Source organism: Phocoena phocoena, chromosome 9, assembly GCF_963924675.1.
Source record: "Phocoena phocoena chromosome 9, mPhoPho1.1, whole genome shotgun sequence".
NCBI lineage: Eukaryota > Metazoa > Chordata > Mammalia > Artiodactyla > Phocoenidae > Phocoena > Phocoena phocoena.
Window position 1 is genome coordinate 102,804,740 of NC_089227.1, and position 18,774 is coordinate 102,823,513.

At 40.8% G+C, this 18,774-nt stretch overlaps 1 protein-coding gene across 2 annotated transcripts in view; it reads left to right on the forward strand.

Moving 5' to 3' along the window:
- Positions 1-18,774, forward strand: part of DPP6 (dipeptidyl peptidase like 6) — a 778,185-nt gene that overhangs the window by 443,339 nt on the left and 316,072 nt on the right. For both annotated transcript variants that reach the window (XM_065883771.1, XM_065883772.1), the window contains exon 4: positions 5,581-5,675. In XM_065883771.1, the coding sequence (XP_065739843.1) occupies positions 5,581-5,675 (95 nt within the window). The remainder of the gene's footprint in view (positions 1-5,580; positions 5,676-18,774) is intronic.

Consider the following 18,774-nt stretch of genomic DNA (forward strand, 5'->3'; position numbering starts at 1 on the left):
TTTTCTCCTCCACCCATGCTATTTAGAAGCAGACCCCAGATACCATATCGTTTTATCCTCTTTGTTTCACTATGTACATCTCTAAAAGATAAGGACTTGTTATCTTGTTAAACAGAAAAGCATAACCACCATATCACACTAAAAGAAAAAATAACCCCCAAACGAAAAACAATAGTTCCTTAATAGCGTTAATTATCCTATTAATCCTATTCATAGCATTAATTATCTTATTTGTGTTTAAATTTCTAATTGTCATATAAATGTCATTATTTATTTGAAGAAGCCAGGCCATTTTCCCTGTAGTTTCTCAGAGTCTCCTACTTGTATCTTTATGGCGTGAATGGTCCTCTGTCCTCTATTTCCTGCAAGTTCTAGTTGGCCTAGTAGCCTGACTGGGCTTGAGGGTTTTGGCTTTGGTTGTGCTAGCACTTCATCAGTAGTGCTGTATTCTTCCTTAAGGCGGCAGTTCATGCAGATTGCTCTCCTTCTGTGGCGTAGCAGCCCTGGCTGATGGGCACCTTAACTCATTAGGAGCTGCAAAATGGTGATATGCTAATTCCGTCAACCTTTTCCATTTGATAACTGGAATACTTCCGTAAGATGAAACTTCCCCTTATCTGTAATTTGGTTACCCAATGATACAGTCTGTGTAGGAAAGAAGGGAAATTTTCTTGATGCTTTCCTTTTTCTTTACCAGTTTTTAAATAATATGTTGATTTATAAGTATCCTCTAATAATGATCAATTGAATTAGTTGTTTCTTTTTGAAGTATCATTCTAAATTCATGAACTTATACGTAGTTAAAGAGCTTCAGTCCGTTCCAGTTATTCTTATTAAAGCCCTAAATGGCTGGTCCTTGGCTGGTGGGAGCCTTTTCAGGTTGGTTTCTGAATCACTTTGACACGGTAATAGAACTTGATAGCTTTGCTGGTCTCTAGGATAGCTCCTGTCCCAGACCTGGAATCAACTGTTTACAGGAGTCCTGCTTTCCTTTGGTGGGAAATGGTATTTCTAGACTACAGCGCGGCTGTTAGGGATTTATATTTTATGACCATCATATGGATATTGACTGTTGTAGGAAATATATGCTTATGTATTTTTTAGGAAATATATGCTATGTGTTATTAGAACGTACATAAATAGAAATAAATTATATCTGAGAAAAAAATAATAAATGGAAAGAACAGTGTTTCTATCAGCATTGTTTAAAATTAAAAGAAGATAATCATGGGGCTTCCCTGGTGGCTCAGTGGTTGAGAGTCCGCCTGCCGATGCGGGGGACGCCGGGGCAGGAAGATCCCACGTGCCCCGGAGCGGCTAAGCCCGTGAGCCATGGCCGCTGAGCCTGCGCGCCCGGAGCCTGTGCTCCGCAACGGGAGCGGTCACAACAGTGAGAGGCCCGCGTACCGCAAAAAAAGAAAAAGAAAAAAAAGAAAGAAAGAAAAGAGAAAAGATAATCATGAGAAAAATCAAATCTCCATTTATTATGTGCACGATTTGTTTCAGCAATTAAAATCTATTTCTGTGCATTGAGTCCTTGTGATATTTGTATAATCAAGGATTAATATGCTCCTCAAAACCAACCAGCATATACAAATTATACTTGACAATGAGAACTAAATTATCTCAGTTTTTAAGAAATCTATTGTACCATAAAATGCCATACATTTTTAAAGTTTTCACCATGGATAAGGCTTTTGAAAGTTGCTAATAATACATTGTTGTTAAGCAAAAGTAAGCAAAACATAAACATAGCTAATATATGGTATTAGCTATCTTTATAGCTAATATCAGAGGAATGACTCAGAGGAAATGACTGGAATTTTATCTTATTTTTGGAAGAGTACATAAAATAATTTGTTGCATTACTGTATATTTTTATATCACAATTTGGGGAAACAAAATAAAATGAAACTTCCCCTTATCTATAATTTGGTTACCCAGTGATACGGTTTGTATAGGAAAGAAGGGAAATTTTCTTGATGCTTTACTAGTTTTTAAGTAATTGTGCTAGCTACCAGTGCAACTTATTTCTTTAACTTTTTAGCTTTGAAGAATTGCTAAAGTACACAGAACAATTAAATTAATGATGTATTTTAAATGCAAAGCACTGGATAGTTGGCACGGGAAGAATAACTAGCCAGTGGGTGGTCCTGTGCCAGATTTTCTTTGGGAAGTCTTTTCCTAAGGACCTCCCTGTTGAGCATGGCTTTTCAATTTTACCTTCCTATCCTCACAGCATTCAGATGCACTCCTTTTGTAACATCCTTTTGCCCTGCAGTGACAGGAGTAAAGTAGCTGTAACAGAATCTCACAAAGAGACACAAAAGGTGTAATTTGAGAAAACCACCATGTCTATCTCTCCTTCCTTTCACTTTGGCCCAGAGCACTCCCTCTTCTACAAGGAGTTCTGCCTGTTGTTCCACAAGTAGGGTGGATATTTGGTGACTCAGACTTGTGATAGGATGCATTTGTTAAATGCTTCACGTATTTTTTAGCACCAACGTTCATATCAGTTATTATGCTAAGAGTTAGGAAACCAAACAGGTATGGCCTCTTGCCGTGAGAACCATGACTCTAGAGGGAGAGAGCTGTCGTAGCAAATAAGCAACGTGCTGTGATGGGCATAAAACAAGGTGAATGACACGGCAGGGCTCAGCAGAGAGAGATGGATTCTGCCTGGCAGAGACATGAAAAACTGCCCGGAGGGGAGACCTTTACGCCGAGCCCAGGAAGATTGTGCCTGGCGGGGGCGGGAGAAGGGCACCGCAGCCAAGGCAGCGGCACAGGCATCAGAGAGGCTTGAAAGGCAGGACTTGTTAGGATGCTTAGTTGGTGGGGGATGGTGGGAAATTAAGATGGGAAGAGAAGACAGGCCAGAAGACGAAGGGCTTCGAATGTCAGACTAAGGAGTTCGGCCAAAGTAGTCTCTGCCAAGGAGCCAGAAAAAAAGTTTTGAAAAAGAAGTGTAGCCTTGTCCCAATAGAGAAAGTGACAGAGGGTCCCACTGGGAGGCCCTGGAGTAGTCCAGGGTGAAGGTGACAGCCATCCAACCCGGGGCAGGGCCACCGGGAGAGTGGGAGAGCCTTCAAGAGGAAGGGTGAGGGGCTTCCCTGGTGGCGCAGTGGTTAATAATCCGCCTGCCAATGCGGGGGACACGGGTTTGTGCCCCAGTCCGGGAAGATCCTACATGCCGCGGAGCGGCTGGGCCCGTGAGCCATGGCCGCTGGGGCTGCGCGTCCGGAGCCTGTGCTCCGCAGCGGGAGGGGCCCCAGCAGTGAGAGGCCCGCGTACCGCAAAAAAAAAAAAAAAAAAAAAAAAAAAATGAAGGTTAAAGGAAAAGACTTTCAGATAAAACAAAGTTAAAAGAATTGGTTGCCAGCAGATTCATTTAATCAGAAATCCTAAAGAAAGTTCTTTATGAAGTAGGAAAATGAATGATATCTGATGGAAACTCATGTTTTCGATAAAGAACAAAAAGCATCAGTAATGGTAAATAGTGGGTAAATGCAAAGAACAAATTTTTCTTTTTTTACTTTTTCTTCTTAATTTCTTTATAAACCATACTATTGCTATAAACAATAATTATAACATTGTCTTGTGGAATGTATAATGTATGTCGATGTAATACACATAACAGTTATCATAGCATGGGACTAGATGTGGACTTGAAAACTGGACAGATTTCTGTATTTCATGAGAAGTGATACATTATTAACTCTTTGTAGATGCTGAAAAGTTGAGAACATAGTATAATCCCTAGGACAACCACTAAAAAAAGGCAAAGAAATACAGCTAAAAATAGGGAAATTAAAACTGTAAAAAATATTCACAAAATAAAATGAAAGTCAGGAAAGAAGAAAGAGGGAAACAAGAAGTAGAGGAGAAAAGTGGAAAACAAAGCCCCACGAAAAAAGTTATAGACCAAACTCAGCCATATCAGTAATTTCATTGAATGTGAATATGGTACATTTACCAGGATAGACCATATTTTGGGCCACAAAAATGTCTTAATGAGTTTTAAAAGACTAAAATCATGTACAGAATATTCTTTGATCCAGTGAATTTAAATTAAAAATCTATAAAAATAAGAGGACCAGAATAACTTTACATATTTGAAAATTAAACATGTTTCTAAATAATCATTGGACCAAGCAGACTTTTCAGGAAAAATTAGAAATAATTTGAACTGAATAATACTGAATTCAGCATATCAAAATTTGTGAGATGTAGCTAATACCATGCATACAGGAACATTTTTAGCTTTAATAGTCTTATTAAAAGGATGGAAAATCAAACCAAAGATCTAAACTTCCATCTTAACAGACTAGAAAAAGGAAGAGAATATTAAAGGCAAAGCAAGTAGAATAAAGGAATAAGAAAGAAAAGAATGTAATTCTGTGGAGTAGAATTTAAAAAGCATAGAAATGATAATACCATTGGAATTAATCCAGTCTGCACAGTGTTTTTCATTCATCAACTGATTATCGTGTGAAATTTCTTTACCTTCAGACTGGCTCAGTGTCATCCCCTTCATCCCCTTCACTCAGAAAGATAGTATTATTTTCTTTTTAAAAAATTTTTACTGGAGTACAGTTGCTTTACAATGTTGTGTTAGTTTAAGATGTACAGCAAAGTGAATCAGTTATACATACACATATATCCACTCTTTTTCAGGTTTTTTTCCCATATAGGTCATTACAGAGTGTTGAGCAGAGTTCCCTGTGCTCTACAGTAGGTCCTTGTTAGTTATCTGTTGTATATGTAGCAGTGTGTATTTGTCAGTCCCAATCTCCCAGTTTATCATTTCTTCTTCCAATTGTGTGCCCTGTCTCTCCACTTGCAATCCTTTCAGAAAGTTTACTCTTTCATTTGTAGTATGTGTACACACCACACACACACACACATACACACACACACACACACACACACCCCTACACACCTAGATGCCTCCATATATACCCCTCCACGCATACTATTCAGGGGGATTGCTCCATTAATTTTCTAAGGGGATATTTGAAATTTCGGTTGAGTTACAAAGGACAAGTGTCACTGAGGATACAATGTATAGAGCCAAAGATATTCATGACAGTGAAACTGCCAATTCTTCCAGGAATAGCAAAGGAAGCTGTGGACCAAATGAAAATAATTTTGCAGGATATTGTATGCATGTGGATGTATACAGATTTCACCCCAAAGTTTCCAATATAGGAAATCAGTCCCCTTAGTACCAGCTATCTCCGCCCCTTATGGTAGCGGGTTTCTTAATCTGCTCTGTTGTGTCCACTCTATGTGTCCTACCCAAGAAAAGTCTAGAATGTTCTAAAGATTTTATGTGTGTATATGCTTGTGCTTTATATGTCAGTGTGCAGGCTATGAGAAATGATTCAGAGAGAAGCTTCACATGCAGTTATATGGAAGGAGCATATTTAAAGGACCCATTTCACCATATTTAAAGGACCCTTTGATGAAATGTAGGATATACTTTTGTTGGAACTAGTCAATTCATTTACCTGTGTCCATCAAAAGCTAGTGAGTTCCTTGATGTTTCATGTTTCTGTTTTATTTCCTCTCTTGTAGATAAAGAATTCATCTACAGAGAGCAGAAAGGAAGTGTGATACTGCAGAATGTTGAAACAAACACTTCTACGGTGTTAATAGAAGGCAAAAAAATTGTAAGTACTCTCTTTAATGACAAGGATAATTTCAGTTTTCCCGCCTTCAAGTCAATAAAGCAGAAAATGACTTTAGGTTTCAACTTTTCATATAGCCAAGCAGAAGCAATAAACTTGTAATACTACAGGCTGAGCAGCTACAGATAATGTGAAAATGAAACCACACTAATTTAATAAGATGAAATCACCATTTCTCTGAGTATACGGGAAATTTCTCTGCAGGTGTTGGAAACAAGTGTTGCATATCATATATAATTCAAAGATAAGTCCTAAGGCTTTTGCACATTTACAGAACAATTGTAGTAATTCAGAGAATACTTCAGGACTGCTCGCACGATCTCATATTTTTTTAAAAAATGCATCTTAAAGTGCACAGAGAATATTGATTTAGGCACTGACTATACTCACTCTAATGACATTAAGTGATGTTTATGCTTTAGAACAAGTACTGAGTCGATATGAATGCCACTGCTTCATCATCTGGGAAAACCTGTTTCCCCAAAGATAATGGCGTTAAGATTTGGAGTCCACGTAACAGTTAATGATATTTATTAAAGAATTGACTGAAGTTATATACCAGAAATCAATTTAAAGAGAATTAACTGTTTTTTTCATATATGTTCATGCTTATTTTTAGAAGGAATAAATCTTCAGCTTTAGGGAGTTGATCATTTTCTTGTCCAGTACATGGAGGAAATCAAGGGAAGAAACTAAGGCCAAGTCTGTGTTAAAAGCAAGAATTAAATCAGGCCACAAATTCTCAATCAGAACCATCATAAGAAGCCTCTGATGAGAATCAGAAACATAGGAATCCTAGAATCCTGTGATCTGGGGATCAGAGACCATAGAAAAAATTTGCTGCCTGGTTTTACAGATAAGCATGCTGAGCCCAGTTTAGTGAGTGAGCTTTCCGGAGTCCTTGGGTGAGGGTTCAGGCAGGTCCCCGGAGCCTCGTCCCAGGGACAACAAGGGATGAAAGGATGATTCCATCTTTGCGTTGCCCTAGCCCCTGTCCCACACAAATGCCGCCCTACCTTCTCAAGAACGTGACACTGCTGTTTAAATACTCTTCCTTTCTTTTTGGTGTAGCGATACCTTTTTCTTTAAGAATAAACATTTTATTGAGGTTTAGTATGGGCTGGATCCTGCCCTTTACAGAGACTGTTTGCTGGTGTAAGAGAGGGCTAGCAAGGTTGTATGATGGTGTAATTCCCAAAACAACAGGTACTGAATTCAGTAGTAGTCTGCAAAGTAGGACCCGACCTGGAAAGAATGAACGTGCCTGCATTTTTGCATTAAAAAATCATCTTTGGTAGAATGGCTCCCGTAAGAAAAGCTGATTCAACTCAAAAATACTGAAGTTGTAGAAATGGTTTTCTCATATTAATCGAAAGGAGAAAATGATCAGACCATTGCTGAGGGTAAGTACATGTTAATGCCAGGATGTTATCGATATTTCCCATAAGGATGTCAGTTTGCTGAAAGTAGGGTACTGTTGGTACAGCTGCACTTAGTAAGGAAATACAAGACTAGGAACAGCCTTCTCTTTCTCCAATCAATATCTTGTGACAGATCGTGTATTTTAACTGAAGTTGTTTTAGCCAAGTAATAAGGTGACTTCAGAAACCTCCTTAGGTAAAGAGAAAAGGAAGAGCTCATCTTGAAAATTGGAAGGTTTATTCTGTATGATGAAATTCCTTCTTAAAATGTCATTTATTCACTCACCTCAGAAACATTTGTTGAGAACCAAATGTGTACAGCCTGATTGATACTGTTCGTGATCGTGCCAGTTTATTCTTGGCTCAAAGCTACATGTAAAGGCTCCTGTAAACAGACCTCAGACGAAGGAAAGAGAGGAAAAGTCATTGAGTGTCTGCATCATCATTGAGAACACAGAAGCTCTGGATTTAAGTTCTCTTGAGCCAGTTAAACTTGTGCTTCAGTTACTCCATCTGCAAGTTAAAGCTGATGGAATGATCCAGCTCTCTGTATTTTCATGAGCAAGTATTAAGAAGGGGAAGCATGATGTTCGGAAGGGATCACTGTCAGCGGACCCTCTGCTCCCGGGAGGATGAGTGGGCTGGAAAGAGCGGGCACACAGGGCAGTGGCTCTTGCCTGGTTCTGCCCGCCTGCCTTTCCGATGCTAGTTTCCTAGGTGGTCTCTCCTTATTTGAAACCTGGAAGCTTTGAGATTGTTTAAATGATAAAAGTAAGCTGAGGAAGAGGGCTGTGCTACCTGTGAGGCCACCTGTAATCTTTAGGTTGATCTTTTTTTTTTTTTTTTTTTTTTTTTTTTTTTTTTTTTTTTTGCGGTACGTGGGCCTCTCACTGTTGTGTCCTCTCTCCCGTTGTGGAGCACAGGCTCCGGACGCGCAGGCTCAGTGGCCATGGCTCACGGGCCCAGCCACTCCGCGGCATGTGGGATCTTCCCGGACTGGGGCACGAACCCGTGTCCCTTGCATCGGCAGGTGGACTCTCAACCACTGCGCCACCAGGGAAGCCCTTTAGGTTGATCTTAAAACAACCTGAAACTAGTGGAGACATGAACATGAAGCAGTGAATGCCCAGGTCAGCAGAAGTTTAAAATAGTAACCTACAATCTGACCTCTGACCTCATTCTCTTTCCCCAGCCACTGAGAAGGACCGTCACACACAAAGTCACACCAGGGTCCTCCGGCCTGCTGGCCTTGAGCATCCTCCTGGCTCCTTGGCTTCCGTGACTGGCTCTTTCCCGGGATGGATCAATGGAAGGGGAGGCAAATGAATGCAAACACTAGGCAATCCAGCACAAGGGCTTTGTACGTCATTGATAATTATGCAAATGAGAGTTTGTGCTGTGCTGGGCTCACCTGCCCCCACAAACAGCTTCCTTTGACCGAAAGGAATTCAGTCATCCCTTCTCACACCTCCAAATGGTAGAAATCAGATCATGAAATATTTCAGAACACCAGAAACACTTTAAATTGTGAGTTCACATAGACATTTAACCTTCTAAGGCAATTCCATCCTGGTTCACACTGTTATTTGCATTCCTTTGTTTTTTATATTAATTTTTTGATGGTGAGATATTCTCAGATCCTTATTATTTGGTAGCATCTCATATATGATGTGACATAATAATTGATTTTAGGAAGGATTTATCAAAATATCCTGGTCCCTTTTCCAACTTCTGTGGGTTTTTTTTTTTTTTTTTTTTTGCGGGATCCTCCCAGAGTCTTTTTTTTTTTTTAGTTTTTATTTATTGGGGTATCGTTGCTTCACAGTGCTGTGCTAGTTTCTGCTGTAGAGCAAAGTGAACCAGCCATACGTATACACATAATCCCCTCCCTTCTGGATTTCCCTCACATCTAGGTCACCACAGAGCATGGAGTAGAGTTCCCTGTGCTCTACAGCAGGCTCTCACTAGTTATCTATTTATACATAGTATCAATAGTGTGTATGTGTCAATCCCAATCTCCCAATTCATCCCCTCCCCCTCTCCCCCTTTGGTGTCCATACGTCTGTTCTCTACTTGTTTGTCTCTGTTTCTGCTTTGCAGATAGGTTCATCTGTACCATTTTTGTAGATTCCACACATACACGTTAGCATATGACATTTGTTTGTCTCTTTGTGATGTACTTCACTCTGTATGACAGTCTCGAGGTCCATCCATGTCTCCACAGATCTTTGAGGTGCTCCGTTAGATTTCTGCAGGGAAGGAAATCACAAGCACATCGTCTCTGAATGAGCTCGGACATCTGCTGCCTGCTCAGTAGTCAGGTTCATTGGAGGCAGGTTCTAGCTGAATTAATTTTGTCTCTTCCACAGTGCTTGGCACTGTGACCTGTGCATAGTGGGTGCTCTGTAACTGTGTATTCTATGAATGGATATAAAAGACACAAAACCGAGGTGAGCGGCTTCCCTGAGCACCAGTATGGTGAGAGGTTTGGGGTGGTCCCTGACCCCCCTTCTCCCCGCGGGCACTGCTCTCTGCTCCACAGTGACAGGTCCTCGGGCAGCTGTGCAAGCTCCGTGTACCCCGTCCTGCCCCTCAGGAGCGTTGTCTGGATGACGTGAGAGGACAGACGTAGAATGTGGGTGCAAGTCAGCGTGACTCAGGACGATCAGGTGGACTGGAGGACCCGGGCAGCTCAGGGCTCAGGCACACAGGGTGACCCGGTCAGCAGCAGGGAGGGGGAACGGGCCTCCCTTGACTTCGAGCTCCTTCCCTGCAGGAGGTGTGTATGGGCCGCCTCCCAGGGTGAAGCAGGGGCATTCTCTCCGATTTCTAAAAGTAAAACCTAAACTAACTTTCACGTGGATTACATACAGGCAGACCTCATTTTATTAGGCTTTGCAGATGCTGCGTTGATTTGCATATTGAAGATTTGTGGCAACCCTACGTCAAACAAGTCTTTTGGCGCCATTTTTCCAACAGCATTTGTTCAGTGTGTGTCTCTGTGTCACATTTTGGCAATTCTCACAATATTTCAAACTTTTTCATGACTATTATATTTGTTATGGGAACTGTAATCAGTGATTTTTTATGTTACTATTGCAATTATTTGGGGGCACCATGGAGCACATCCATACAAGACGGAGAACTTAATTGAAAATGTTGTGTGTGTTCTGACTGCTCCACCACCTGGCCGTGCCCCTGTCTCTCTCCCTCTCCTCAGGGCCTCTCTGTCTCCTGAGACACAACAATGTTGAAATTAGGGCAAGTAATAACCCTACACGTTCCTCTAAGTGTTCAAGTGAAAGGAAGATTCGCATGTTTCCCACTTCAAATCAAAATCTGGAAATGCTGGAGCTGAGTGAGGAAGGCGTGTGGAAAGCTGACAGGCTGAAAGCTAGGCCTCTTGCTCCAATCAGTTAGCCAAGTTGTGAATGGAAAGGAGATGTTCTTGAAGGAAATTAAAAATGCTCCTACAGTGAACGCGCGAATGATAAGAAAGTGAAACAACCTTATTGCTGGCATGGAGAAACTTGTAGTGTTCTGGATAGAACATCAAACCAGCCACAACACGGCCTGAAGTCAAAGCCTAATCCAGAGCAAAGCCCTAACTCTCTTCAAGTCTATAAAGGCTGAGAGAGATGGTGAAGCTACAGAAAAACACCTTGAAGCTAGCAGACGATGTTTCATGAGGTTTGAAGAAAGAAGCCATCTCCATGATATGAAAGTGCAAGACGAAGCAGCAAGTGCTGATGTAGAAGCGGTAGGTCATCCAGCAGGTCCAGCTAAGATAATGAATGAAGGTGGCTGCACTGAACGACAGATTTTCAATGCAGATGAAACAGCCTTATGTTGGAAGCAGATGCCGTCTAGGACTTTCATAGCTGGAGAGGAGAAGACAATGCCTGGCTTCAAAGGACAGGCTGACTCTCTTGTTAGGGGCTAATGCAACTGGTGACTTTAAGCTGAAGCCAATGCTCATTTACCATTCCAAAAATCCTAGGGTCCTTAAGAATTATGCTAAGTCTTCTCTGCCTGTGCTCTATAAATGGAACAACAAAGCCTGGATGACAGCACATCTGTTTACAACATGGTTTACTGAATATTTTAAATCCACTGTTGACACCTACTTTTCAGAAAAGAAGATTCCCTTTAAAATACTGCTGCTCGTTGGCAGTGCACCTGGTCACCCAAGAGCTCTGATGGAGACGTGCAATGAGATTTATGTTGTTTTCATGCCTGTGAACGCATCCATTCTGCAGCTCATGGATCAAAGAGTAATTCTGACTTTCAAGTCTTATTATTTAAGAAAATACATTTCGTAAGGCTGTAGCTGCCAGAGATAGTGATTCCTCTGATGGATCTGGGCAAAGTCACTTGAAGACCTTCTGGAAAGGACTCACCATTCTAGGTGCCATTAAGACTATTCATGGTTCGTGGGAAGAGGTCAACATCTCAGCATTAACAGGAGTTTGGAAGAAGTTGATTCCAGCCCTCATAGGTGACTTTGAGGGGTTTAAGACTTCAGTGGGGGAAGTAACTGCAGGTGTGGTGGAAACGGCAAGAGAACTAGAATTAGAAGTGGAACCTGAAGACGTTGACTAAAATGCTGCAAGCTCGTGATAAAACTTGAGCAGATAAGGAGTTGGCTTCTTATTGATGGGCAAAGAAAGTGGTTTCTTGACAGTGAATCTATTCCTGGTGAAGATGCTGTGAAGATTATTGAAATGACAGCAAAGGATTTAGAATATTACATGAGTCTTAGTTTCATTGATAAAGCAGCGGCAGGATTTGAGAGTATTGACTCCAATTTTGAAAGAAGTTCTACTGTGGGAAAAATGCTTTCAAACAGCGTTGCACAGTTGAGAAATTGTTTGTGAAAGGAAGGGTCAATGTGGCTGCTTCACTGCTGTCTTATTTTAAGAAATTGCTGGGCTTCCCTGGTGGCGCAGTGGTTGGGAGTCCGCCTGCCGATGCAGGGGACACGGGTTCGTGCCCCGGTCCGGGAAGATCCCACATGCCGCGGAGCGGCTGGGCCCGTGAGCCGTGGCCGCTGGGCCTGTGCGTCCGGAGCCTGTGCTCCACGACGGGAGAGGCCACAACAGTGAGAGGCCCGCGTGCCAAAAAAAAAAAAAAGAAATTGCCACCCCACCCCACTGATTTCTTCCTTTTCTCTCCCTCCCTCTCCCCTTCCTCCCCCTCTCCCTCTCCCCCTCCCTCTCCCCCCCCCCCCCCCCCCCGCAGAAGTGCATTTACAGTGGACTTAATGACATTGATTTCTCAGGGGCTGTAATTCATACAGAAACTTACTGTTATCTCTCCAATCCATCTAAAACATAATATACCAAGGGCTTCCCTGGTGGCGCAGTGGTTGAGAGTCCGCCTGCCGATGCAGGGGACACGGGTTCGTGCCCCGGTCCGGGAAGATCCCACATGCCGCAGACTGGCTGGGCCCGTGAGCCATGGCCGCTGAGTCTGCGTGTCCGGAGCCTGTGCTCCGCAACGGGAGAGGCCACAACAGTGAGAGGCCCACATACCGCAAAAAAAAAAAAAAAAAAAAAAAAAAACATAATATACCAAAAATTCTCTGGAGGATGAAGTGTTAGCCTTTGCTTGAGATTCAGGTTTTTAAAGCTGAAATAGTCTTTGCAGATTATGTGATTCAAACCCTTGTTTTCTTTGATGAGGAAGCCAAGACAGTCCACAGACAACAGTGGCTTGACCTCTACTTCATGAGCTGTTGACCCAGCAGGCCCATTCAGTATAGCCCACTGTGTTACCTGTGATGTTCATCCTTTTTACACCCTCTTTACCGATAATACCAGCGGTAGCAAGGAGTGGCACAATGGATACAGTCATTTAAATTGTTCCAGGGAAAGCAACTTGGCAATATATTCAAAATTAATAAAAATATTTATGTCTTTTGACTCATTCCAGGGAATTTTTCATAAGTAAATTATCTAGAAAGTTTTTAAAAACAGTGAAAAATACCTGAAACTAAAGAAATAAGTAAATAAAAATAAATATGATGTAGCCATTAAAATAATAGTTATGAAGGCTATAAAGTAATATGAAAAATATTTATGATGTTATACTAAATAGACACAGAAGAATACAATATTAATACACTTCAATTAACAGCTGTAAACATCAGCTATGTCCATTGAAAAGGCTGGGAAGTGAACAATGAACTCTGACAGTAGCTTGTCATGTTAGGTGGTGACATTTTGTGTATTATTTTCCAGTGTGATGACTTCCATAATTACTGTTTCAATGCTGTTTACTCAGTAATTTTAATCAGATTTTTAAAAATTCAGCCTTACATTTCAAAGACATTAGACTTCTTCCATTGATGAATATGTAAGAGCTGTAGATGGTTCCTGGAAACACTTGGAAGAGAAAACAAGTAAATAAAAAAGCATCCTGTCATTATGCTTATGTCAGGTTTTCTCACTTTTTATGTCTTTACTTGTTTAATTACTAATCCACTTGTTTTAATTACTTATTTAAATGACTAGATTAACATTTAAATAAAAAGCCTTTTTGTTTCTCTAATTTCTCTCTCTGATTTTATACAATCATTAGCCTGTGGAATTTGAATTTTTATCTCACTCTCTAAAAGTTAATGAATTCTGACTCCTCACAGGGAGGGACATAATTACTAGTATGATTAGAGCCATTCCAGAATCCAGGAGAGAAACAACAGAGGACCTCTGGAAGATGTGCTTCTAATCTCAAAGATATTCTTCCCCCAAACTGATGCTGCCAGACCCACAGCTAGAACAGCATCTGCAGTGGCACCAGCCGTGCGCAGCGAGCATTTCCACCCCAGGCTGACTGCACTTGGCACCCAGGTTAGAGCGAGGAAGGAGGAATAGCCTTGTGTTTGTCCATAATTCAGAGGGTAAACACTGGCACCAATGGTGCCCATTGACATGTCTTATTTGACCCACAGAGTAGTTTTTTACAAACTCAACATCCAGATATCTGGCTTCTCTTGAAAAACTGGAAGATCTGGTAGCAGCGAGACCTAATTCTCTCACAGATCCAAATCTGGCTGGTGGGGCAGGGAGCAGCTGTCCTGTCCCCATAGTTGACCACAAGCACTGACCTCTGACCAGACTGGCCTCAGGGTTTCAAACCCCCTTAGTCCAGGAACAAAAGGATGGCCTAAAAAGTCAACGTCTTTTGCGAGAATGTTGTAGAAAGCCTTGGTACAGACTGTCTCTCTGTATTCTGTATTCGTTTCTGTGTCTACATGGTTCTGCCCATCCTCTGTGTCCCTCTGTGTTTTTCTGTTTTCCTCTGGTGTCTCAGATGATCGCTTTCATTTTATTCCTGATTTTTTTCTTTTACTCTTTTCCCCTCTCTTTCTCCCCTTTCTTTGTCTGCTTCTCATATGACAAGATAGAACAAAAACCAAAAGTATCTTTGACTTACTTTAGTTCTCATTTTCATTTCATAGGCTATTGCTTTTAATTTTTTAAATTGTAAGTAGGACAAATCATTTTCAAATGATTATTTTCTTTTTTCTATTTTAAAAAAAATTTATTAAAATATAGTTGATTTACAATGTTGTGTCAGTTTCTGCTGTACAGCAAAGCGATTCAGTTACACATATATATATACTTTCTCATATTCTTTTCCATCATGGCTTATCACAGGATGTTGAATACAATTCCCTGTGCTACACAGTAGGACCCTGTTGTTTATCCATCCTATATATACTAGTTTGCATCTGCAAATCCCAAACTCCCAATCCTTCCCTCCCCCATGTTTTTAATTTTTAAAGTACATGAGTAGCATACCTTATACTTATGTCTTTAAAAGACCTGAAAAGAAATAAAGTAGCAGCTTGATCTTTCTGGCCCCAAACATGCTGTTCTCTTTAGGTGAGGGGTGGCCTGATGCCACTGTGCTGTCACACCTGCATCTCATCATTTGACATTAAGGGAGAGTCTTCTCTGAGCAAGGCCCTGGGCTGCATGAGATGGGTGGGTGGATACAGGATTTGTAAACCACAGTGTTTACTCCTGGGAAGCTTTCAGCCCAGATCTAAAGGAAGTCAGAAGATCTAAATGAATGGAATATATTCTGAGTTGAGGTCCCGTATGGGATGGGAACAAGGTGAGGAAGGAGAGAAGGGTATTGGTGTCGACAGTAGTTGAGGGTGTGAAGAGGGAGCATTCCAGCTGCCCTTCCAGCTGGAAGGCGAATGCAGTCTGGAGACAAGTGGGAAATGGCACTCTGGCAGCGTGAACAGGCGGAGTAACAAAAGTTCATGGGTAGACCATGTAGCGAGTTGTCTTGACCTGGCGTAGCCTGACTGGGAGGGGCTCGGAAGGCTGGGGCTTAAAGGCCCAGGAAAAAGAGCAAGTCATCAAGTACTGTTCTTAGCGGGCTCGTCTTTACTCTGTAGGAAATTGGAGTGGATAGGTTTTTCGAGGACAAGTGTGTGCTTTAGGAAAGTAACTCCAGACCAGTATGAAAGGGAATTTGGAGAAGAGAATGATTCTAGGCAAGGAGTCCCCAGGGGCTGCTTCAGGTCCAGATGAAGAGGAATGCGGCCCTGAATGAAGGCAGGAAAGCGGGGAGTGGAGTGGGTGTAAGTCTGAGTGTGGAGGTAGAATTGAGAACAAACGGCGACATTTTGTGTGCAGGCGAGTGGGACTGCAGCAGTGGTCTGTGCGGCCTGGGGGTTTTGACCCTTGTTAATGGGAAGAGTGGCAATCTCAGAGACACGAAGTCAGGAGAAGTAAGGCGTGGTGGAGTGGAAAACCAGGGACACTTTGAGGAAGAGGATGCTGCAAGGTTTTTGCAGGATAAATCAACTAATAATTGATATTTGAGTGCTTACAATGCAACCAGAATTATCCTAAGCACTGTACATATATCATCTTATTTAATTGAAATCCTTAGGGATCCTGTGAGCAGCAGTACTTTGTTACTCTTGCATTGTAGATGAGAAAGCTGAAGTGTATGGAGGTTAAAATAACTTTTTCTCGGGCTTCCCTGGTGGCGCAGTGGTTGAGAGTCTGCCTGCTGATGCAGGGGACACGGGTTCGTGCCCCGGTCCGGGAGGATCCCACATGCCGCGGAGTGGCTGAGCCCGTGAGCCATGGCCGCTGGGCCTGCGTATCTGGAACCTGTGCTCCGCAACGGGAGAGGCCACAGCGGTGAGAGGCCCGCGTACCGCAAACAAACAAAAAAAAAACTTTTTCTCGTAGCTGGGAGCTGGGAGTCCTGAGAACTGAACTCAGCTTTGTCTAATTACAAACAAAATTATTTTAAATTGCGTAAAGTATCCAGCTGCAGCCTTTGTGCCCACAGGGCTCCAGAGGGAACTGAGGCCAGCATCCCACGGCTGAGAAGGGTGCCCAGCTTCAGAGGTGTGTTCATACCTGTGGTCCACCGTCACATACCACAAGATTGCTCCTGGAGGCTGCTGCATGTTGCCTAAAATAAAGATTACAGACGCAAAATAGTGTGTCAGCTTAGCCTAATGCAAAAATGCTGATGCCCGTGACTGCACAGAATGATCCATTTTCAAGGTTAGAGAGAATTCAGCTTGTGAAACCGTCTGGAGGCTTTTCTCAGTGGTTGAGCATTCATCCTCCTTTCTCCTGTTCTATAGCGACTGCATGTTCCGATTTTCTCTGGGAGTGCTGGGAGTGGCACCTGGGGCTGTCTGATTCCAAATGAAATGATTTTTAGGCGAATTAGGAGCCCAGATGCAGGCTGTGCTACCTTGTCCACAAGTTCCCCTCTTCCTTATTGACTAGGGAGGGTGAGATTACAGTTGTCCATTTATTTTGTTTAATACGTGTTCCCCTAGAGCTGCACAAAGTGTCCTCTTAGAAATCATTTAATCTCGTCAGTGTTTGGCTTTTGTTTTATCATTACTAATCTTGTAATTAGTAGTGATACCAATTATTAGGTTTTCTTTCCCTTTATGAGGAGATTGTTTTCACAAAACAGCCTATGGATATATTGATGCTTTGTACTCTTCATTTACTTTCTGTTACTTGATAATTTGGAGCATTCTATCATTTTATATCTCTCTCTCCCACCAATGGCCACTTTTCTTTCTCTGCATTCCTAATCACATACATATTTATGTAGTACAAGAAAACAAGACACAACCATTTAGATATGCATCTCACCAGAAACAGGCCTATAGTTTTATATATGTGTGTATATATATATATGGAATCCTCATATATGTAGACCAATATTTTTTAAAGTCAGAATAATATTATTAAAAAATTGTGTTATTGATAACTAAACAGCCCTAAATAATGCAAAATGTAAACTATACTCCAATCTCACTAGTGAGCATAAATGCAAAAATTGTATATAAAATATTAGCAAGTAGAATTCAGTCATGTATCAAAATCATAATGTGCTCTGAACAAGTAAGGTCTAATCATGACCATGATGTCATGGAATCAATCAACAAAATTAATTACAACTGCAGAATAACAGAAAAATACTTATGATTATATCACAAGATGCTGAAAAGCCATCTGGTAAAAATTTTCAACCACTCCTAATAAAAATTCCAGGTAAGATAAGAATAAAAACTGCTTAAATATGGTGAAGACTATTTATCACGAACCAGTTAGCAGTGAAAACATTTCTAAATGGCAAACAATAAAACCATTTCAATTTCAGTCAGGAAGGAATAGTCAACATCATCATTAATATTTAATATGTTCTTAGAGATCATGGGAAATGCAGTATATAAGAAAACTACATGATTGGAATAGGAACTGAGAAAAAATTATATCCCTCTTTCTGATAACATAATTCTATCTTAGAAAACCTAACAGATTAGTTTTTAAAAACTACTGCAGTTAATAAGAAAATTTATTAATATGGCTAAATACAAAAATACATAAATAAATCAATGCCTTCTCTCTTCATTAACATAAGTATCTAGAAGTAGAAATGGAGAAAATATTCCATTCACAATAAGAACAAAAACTATAAAAAGACCTAGAATAAATCTAAGAACAGCATAAAAGAATAAGCAAACTATAAAATCTTGTTGATGATTTGGAAAAAAAATTAAAGATACAATGTAATCTTAGGTGAGAATATAGTATTTAAAATGTTAATTCTCTTAAGATTGATATAAAACTTTAACATAATCCTAATTAGAACTTTGAAAAGAGTTAGTGTTGAACATTTGATAAAATATTTTAATTGACATATATGAGAATAAACACCTGAATGTAGCCACAGAAAGTTTCAAAATATATGGTAACATGTACTCCTTTACCTGTTATTAAAACACATAATAAACACATTGTACTCAACTCAATCACAGTAATAACTAATACTACTAATAATAGCTGTAGCACCAGGCATTGTAATTATGTCATTGAATTTCACATCAACCATGGTATTATCTCCATTTTACAGAGGCACAGAGAAGCTAAGAAATGTTCTAAATTTCACACAGTAAATGTTCCAAGCAGAGTGTGACTCACAGGCTCTCTGACCCCAAAGTGTAAGCTCAAAACCATAAAATTTTGCATAGGAATAGCCTAGAGAGCAGTAAAAGACCAAATAATTCAGAAGTGGGTTTCAATATAAAGGGTATTTGATATATAAAAATCATTGGGGGAGATGATCATGTAATTAGAAAACATTATGAG